Raw genomic sequence first — 6,408 nt, 5'->3', positions numbered from 1 at the left:
TCAAGTCAAGCCCCCAAGTGTGAAAAGGCCAAGGAGTACGCATGTCCTGCAATAACGTGGGAGGCTTGTGACTCAAATTGGCATGAACTTGAAACGTATGACACCTCCTCACGAAATTGTATGCATCATTCTTCATGGTGGGCCAATAATACCCAACATTCAGCAGCTGTCCATGGAGTCTCTTCATCCCTTGGTGTTCACCACATTCTCCAGCATGAATTTCCTGCATCACTTGCTGCGCCTCAGATTCTCCTAAGCATTTCAAAGGTTCACCATTAAACCCTTTGCGATAGAGAGTGGATCCATCTATGAAGTATCTCTTCAGCGTCCTTTTGAGCTTGTGGGCATGCTTAATGTTGCTTGGTAGAACTCCTTCAATAAAGAATGCCAAGTATGGTGCCTTCCAATCTTCCGCAAACGAAATGGTGAATGACTCTTCGGTGGAGGGTATCGTTGCACAATTGGGACAATTGGTTTGAACTTCAGCTGCTTGTCTCTTCATTTCTGGCCAATAATAACCCTTGCGTTACAGGCGTCGATATAGGCTGATTATTGGCTCCAAGTTGCAAGTGGCTTCATGTACCTCTCGGAGTCTCCTTTGTGCCTCTGTCAGTCCTATGCAGTGGGTCAGAATACCTCCCGGCAGGCGTCTGTAGAGTTCGCTGAAGATAACCACATAGTCCTTCAAGTCCTTGATGTTGCTTCCTTCGATCAGACTTTCTTTCATGGATTTTCTCCAATCTTTTTCCTCCAGCAGCTCCTCTTGAGCCATTGCTTCAACTGCTGGAACATCTCTTTTTATCACGGTGATGTTGGGCTGCTCTTGGATGAATGAGAGCTTTGACCCCAATGTAGCCAAAGCATTAGCGTATCTATTAGTGACCCCCGGGATATGCTCCAGCAGCACTTGCTTGAAAGAACCGACAAGCTTTTCAACAGCTGTGCAATATGGTGCTAATGTTGACTCCTTCACAGCAAAGCTTCCTTGTAACTGACTTAGCACCAAATTTGAATCGCCAATGATTTTAATCTTTTCTATGCCCATTTCCTTTGCTGTAGATAGCCCCATAATGAATGCCTCATACTCCGCCACATTATTTGTGCATGGGAAATTTAGCTTGAATGAGAGGGCCGTGGCTTGCCCTTCGGGGTTGATGAGTACCACGCCTGCTCCTCCACCGTTTGACGTAGAAGAACCATCAAAGTAGAGGGTCCATGGTTCTTCTTCTGTAACAACAGCCACTGTTTCCGGCAGCTCCCCCAGAATCTCTTCCGAGAGAATTGGTCCTTCTTCTTCAGGAAATAGAGCCAGCATGTCAATCATGGCTTGTCCTTTGATGGCTCTAGGAGCTGTGCATGTCATATCAAATTCGGATAGCTGCAGTAGCCACCGTGCAAGACGTCCGGAGAGCACCGATCTTGTGAGCAAGTACCTTACGGGGTCAGACTTCACTATGAGCTGTAGCTTGTGGGCAAGGAAGTAGTGGCGCAAGCATTGTGCAGCATATACAAGGGCAAGGCATAGAAGCTCGGTCTTCGGGTATCTTGTTTCAGCTCCCCTTAATTGCCTACTCACATAGTAAATAGGGCCTTCTTCTCCATCATGGTCGTCTTGAGCAAGTAAGGCCCCAACCGCTGTGTTTGTTGCAACTAGATAAAGTTTGAGAGGAAGTCCCGGAATAGGCGCTTTCATGGTGGGCAGCTTAGTAATTATTTGCTGCACCTGCTGATAAGCTTCTTGGCATTCCTGGCTCCATTCGTATGGCTTGCCCTTCTTGAGTAAGGGAGCAAAAACACTCATAGTGGCAGCAAGACCTAGTATGAAGCGCCGAATATAGGACAATCTCCCCATGAAACTTTTCAACTACTTTGTATTTCTTGGAGGTGCGAGGGAACTTATAGCTCTTGTCTTTTCCGGATCAACATCTATGCCACGCTGATGCACTTGGAACCCCAAGAATTTTCCGGATGACACCCCGAATGCGCACTTTTTGGGGTTCATCTTTAACCCATACAGCCGACACCTTTCCAGCACCTTCCTCAGCACCTCTCAATGGCCTTCTCTAGTTTTTGACTTAACCACCAGATCATCCACATAGTCTTCCACCTCTTTTCCCATCATATCATGAAACACTGCTGTCATGGCCCTTTGATAGGTGGCACCGGCATTTTTAAGACCGAATGGCATGACCGTGTAGTAAAAATTCCCATATGGTGTTCGGAAGGCCGTCTTCTTAGCATCTTTGGGTGACATTTTAATCTGATTGTAACCGCTAAACCCATCCATGAATGACAGCAAACCTTGACCTGAAGTTGAGTCAATTAGGATATCTATGTTGGGCAGCGGGAATTCATCCTTTGGGCAAGCTCGGTTGAGGTCTCGATAGTCCGTGCATATTCTAATCACTCCGGTCTTCTTTTTCACGGGAACAATATTTGCTAGCCATGTTGGGTGCTTGATTGGCTTGATGAATCCAGCAGCTAACAATTTCTCAATTTCCACCTTGATTTGTTTTTCAACTTCAGGATGAAAATTTCTCCTTGGCTGCACAACAGGTTTCGTACCAAGCTCAATGTTCAATGTATGACTCACCAAGTTTGGATTTAAACCGGGCATTTCTTCGTAGCTCCAAGCGAATACATCTCTGAATTCTCTTAACAAGGACACCAAGGCCTCCTTTTCTTCACCTGTCAAATGAGTGCTGATGGAAATAGGTTTCGGGGCAGATGGGTCGTCACTCAAATTGATTGCTTCCAGCTGCTCAGCTACGGCTGTCGATCCATCTTGCATGTGTCTAGGTGCTATCATTGGCTCCTAGAAAGCACAAGGCGTGGACTTCTGATCATCTGAACTGTTATGGCTGTTTGTTTGCATGGCTTCTTCTCCATACTCGGGGCTTTCCCGTAGGACACGGTCGAGCCCCCAATCCCGTCATAAGCGGTACACGGTGCGTCCGTCTGGCAGTGTCACTTTCAAGCATTGAGGATGATTGTAGGCATGGTTGTTAGCTTCCGAGTGTCTCTTTCTTTCTCGCTCAATGATGGTGATGAGTTCTTCGTTGCTCAAATCACGAATTTTAGTCCATGAGGGTAGGTAGATCCCGAAATCCTTAGATGGGCTGCTTCCAGCACCTGTGCACTCATTGTAAAATTCTGCCTCGGAGTAGTGAGCTTCGTCTTTGTTGAACAGTGCTTGATTCCCAGGTATGCGAAGTGGCCTCAGCCCAATTCTTCCCTTCACGCACTGATGGTAAGTGGAGACCACAAGCTTGTGCTTGTTGAGCCATGGCCTTCCAAGCAAAGCATGATAAGCCACATCTACATCTACCACGTAAAACTTGGTAAGCGACCTGATTGGCCCCACCTTCAAGTTTACCTGCACGTACCCAACCGTGATATTCCCGAAACCGCTGATGCTTGTTTGAGATTGCACTATTTTGGACAATGGAATTCCAGCCGCCGTAAGCACAGATAGAGGCAAAATATTAACAGAGGAACCTGTGTCCACCAAAGCTCTTCTTATAAACACATCATTGATTTGTCCCTCCAAGTAAAGTGGTCTTCTATGATCCGGATATGGAACTTCCATGTCTTCATCCGTGAAAACGATAGCATTGTCATTTCCCAAGAATGACCTTTGTGGTTGAGCAGCGAAGCAATGAGGATTCGACTCCGCAGAGATGTTCATGAGAGCTACAGCAGATGCTTCTCTTGCTTGAGGCCCAAAGCCAAGTTGGTCAAAGAGTGACTTGAATTTCGGATTCCTTTGGAGGACTTGTGAGGCCGTAGGTCCCTGCTTCAGTCTTAGATAACGTTCCATCACACTTTCTTCGGCCTCCGTAAGATTGTGAAACGTTACAGCAGCTGTTTCCTGCGGCACCGACGAAGCCCCCAAGTAGCATTCTTCCGGCACGTCCATCGGGAATACTTCATTGGCTATGTTATCATCCCATCCATCGGCAAGGGGCCATGGGGTATTGTAGCTGGAAGGCTTCGAATATTTGCACCAGTAGGCTTTCTCCATATTTCCACAAGGCTCCCAAATAGCCTCGGGTGGCTTTGGGTCATTCCTCCATGGGTGGCATAACTCATCGTCGTCGAGTAAGTCATCGGAGCATGTGATGACAGCAGCCATCTCCTTCCCCCTTCGTTTTGGCAAGGGGTCTTCATCAATAGTTTGCTTCCTAGAGGGCAACTCGAGGACTCCCTCATGTATTTTAGCATGTAAAATCCTCCTCAAGCTTTGACATGCCGTGGTTGGGTGTCCTACAAACTGATGGTAACGGCAGTACCTAGAATCATTTTTCTCCTCTCGAGTAGGAATTTTGTAAGGTCTGAGAGGCTTGATTGCACCATCAGCAATCATTGTGTCAAGGATGGCATGGAATTCTTCGTCCTTGCAAGGTAGTGGCGGGTACGTCTCCCTATCCTTTCGCTTGCGTGAGTTGTAGTCACCCGATGATTTGTCGTCCACAGCCAATGTCTGATGCGACTCCTTCTTCTCGTTCCTCCAACTTCTTTGCCCAGCTGGCTTGACAGACATACTTGTCTTCCTCACTGCTTCCAGCAGCCAAGAAAATTGACTAATGCCAATATTCTCCAAATAAACCCTATAGTCTACCACAATATTGCTGATGCAAATTTTGACCAGTGCCTCCTCATCCTTCTCGTCATAGCAATCCAACGCCAGGTCCCGGAACCTGCGCACAAAGTCCACGGGATCCTCCCCATGTTTTTGGCGAGTGTTGTTGAGTTGAGTGGTTGTGACTCTCTCCTCATGCTGGAAGTATTTTTTGCAGAACCTACTTGCCAAATCCTCCCATGAACGAACAGACCCTGGTGCTAGTGTCGTATACCATGTATAAGCACGATCGGTAAGGCTTTTCGAGAACTCACGGAGCCGGAGATTATGGTTGCCGGCATGTGGTCCCAAGGCATCAAGGAAGCGGTTGACATGTTCCTTTGGGCTTCCTTTCCTCCCATCAAAGAGAACAAAGGTTGGTGTTTCATAGCCCTTAGGATATGGCTGCTGGAGCAAGCTTGATGGGTATGGTGGTTAAGGAATATACTTCCAATCCTCTTGGCTTCTACTCAGCTCCTTTTCCAGCATAGCAATGACGTCCTCTTGAGTGACAAAAGATGGTCCCTTTTGTTCAGACCCCTTTCCAGCAGCAGCTAACTCTTCTTGTGGGTGTCTCTCATTTTCTTCACTTGGCTTAGAGACCGAACTTTTCAGCTCCTTGATCGTGTCTGCCATCTCCTTCTGAGTTTCTCCCATGGCATGGATGGCAGCTATGAGGTCTGAGAGAGTGAAAGCTCCCTCACTTGCACGTCCTTCTTCTCTAGAGGAGGCATTTTGCCTTGATTCCGAATCACCATGGTTTGGCCCATCTTGAGAGGTCATATTGTTGCTTCTAGTCTTCTTCTTTGGAGGCATTGGATTAGATATTGGCTTAATCCCCAGTGAAGTTGCCAATTTATGTAGGGGCTTTTTCCTTCCGGCAGCAAGTGGGCTGGGCTGGGCTGATGAAGTTGTTCCCCTTTGTTTGAGTTCGAAATTAAGCCCCAAAATGCTTCGAAAGGGCAGCAAAGCCTTAGGAAGTATTTTGGTTATCTTTTCCAACAAAACAACAGCAATTTTACAGATAATTTCTTTACGTTCACAGATAAATTTCTAGGCTTGGCATGAGGGGCATGTGGCATGAGAGCAAAGTTATCATGGGTTTAGCACTTTGGGAAAGAGAAAGTTTGTGGGTTCCTATGGAGGTCAGGGATTCTAATGGAAGAGAGGAGAGGTTCTAAGGAGGAGAGTTTTGGGTGGTTTTCGTAGCTTCCGGCAGCTCGACAGTGACTCTGTCAGAGCTGTAGCAATTTTGCCAAAGCGTGAGAGATGGAGGAAATGGGCTAGCAAAGCACGAAAATTGGCTGGGTTTGCAAGGGAGAGAAAGCTTGCTTTCTGAAGATTGTGGGTTGCTTTGTCAAGTGTTGGGCTCATTTTGGCTAGTTTGTTCTAATTGGGTCAATGGGCTTATTTTGACTAGTTTATTCTAATTGGGTCAATGAGTTATTTTGGTTGAGGCAATGGTCCATCTCCTTCCTTGTGCTTACCCATGTTTGGGCCTAAGAAAATGGGCTTGAGTCTCGAGGCCCCCAAGCGACCCGAGACTTCCATTTCTTGGCCCATCGATGGGCCCCATGATAACTTGTTACCATCCATACCACAACCCACTCAAGCATTAATATACTAAGACTGAAAGTAATAATACATAACACTACTAGTTACCACAAAAGAATGGCATCTATTGCTACATAGATATACATATACACCTAATTAGACATTTAGTCCAACCAATTAAAATGCATGAGACTAGTGCTCAAGGAAGAACACCAAGTTAAATATGTACCAAA

At 46.5% G+C, this 6,408-nt stretch overlaps 2 protein-coding genes across 2 annotated transcripts; both read right to left on the bottom strand.

Moving 5' to 3' along the window:
* Positions 1–526: 526 nt before the first annotated feature.
* Positions 527–1,852, bottom strand: LOC148295606 (uncharacterized). Its single transcript, XM_088250537.1, has one exon. It carries the CDS (start codon positions 1,850–1,852, stop codon positions 527–529), a length of 1,326 nt encoding a protein of 441 aa, XP_088106663.1.
* Positions 1,853–2,932: 1,080 nt separating this feature from the next.
* LOC148295605 (uncharacterized) lies at positions 2,933–5,437 on the bottom strand. Its single transcript, XM_088250535.1, has 2 exons — positions 5,070–5,437; positions 2,933–4,976 (listed from the first exon to the last, which is right to left on the bottom strand). The coding sequence occupies exons 1-2, from the start codon at positions 5,435–5,437 to the stop codon at positions 2,933–2,935; spliced, it is 2,412 nt and encodes an 803-aa protein (XP_088106661.1).
* Between the last annotated feature and the right edge of the window lie 971 nt (positions 5,438–6,408).

The sequence above is a fragment of the Prunus avium genome, chromosome 3 (genome assembly GCF_965620075.1).
Source record: "Prunus avium chromosome 3, drPruAviu1.hap1.1, whole genome shotgun sequence".
NCBI classification, from domain to species: domain Eukaryota; kingdom Viridiplantae; phylum Streptophyta; class Magnoliopsida; order Rosales; family Rosaceae; genus Prunus; species Prunus avium.
Note: the sequence above shows the minus strand (reverse complement) of the source record. Positions and strands in the feature narration are given on the sequence as shown.

Coding starts and splice junctions, on each gene's coding strand:
- LOC148295606 (XM_088250537.1), bottom strand. CDS start 1,852: ATGGGGAGATTGTCCTATATTCGGCGCTTCATACTAGGTCTTGCTGCC.
- LOC148295605 (XM_088250535.1), bottom strand. CDS start 5,437: ATGCCTCCAAAGAAGAAGACTAGAAGCAACAATATGACCTCTCAAGAT. Junction 4,977..5,069: donor AGAAGCCAAGAGGATTGGAA/GTATATTCCTTA, acceptor CTTTGATGGGAG/GAAAGGAAGCCCAAAGGAAC.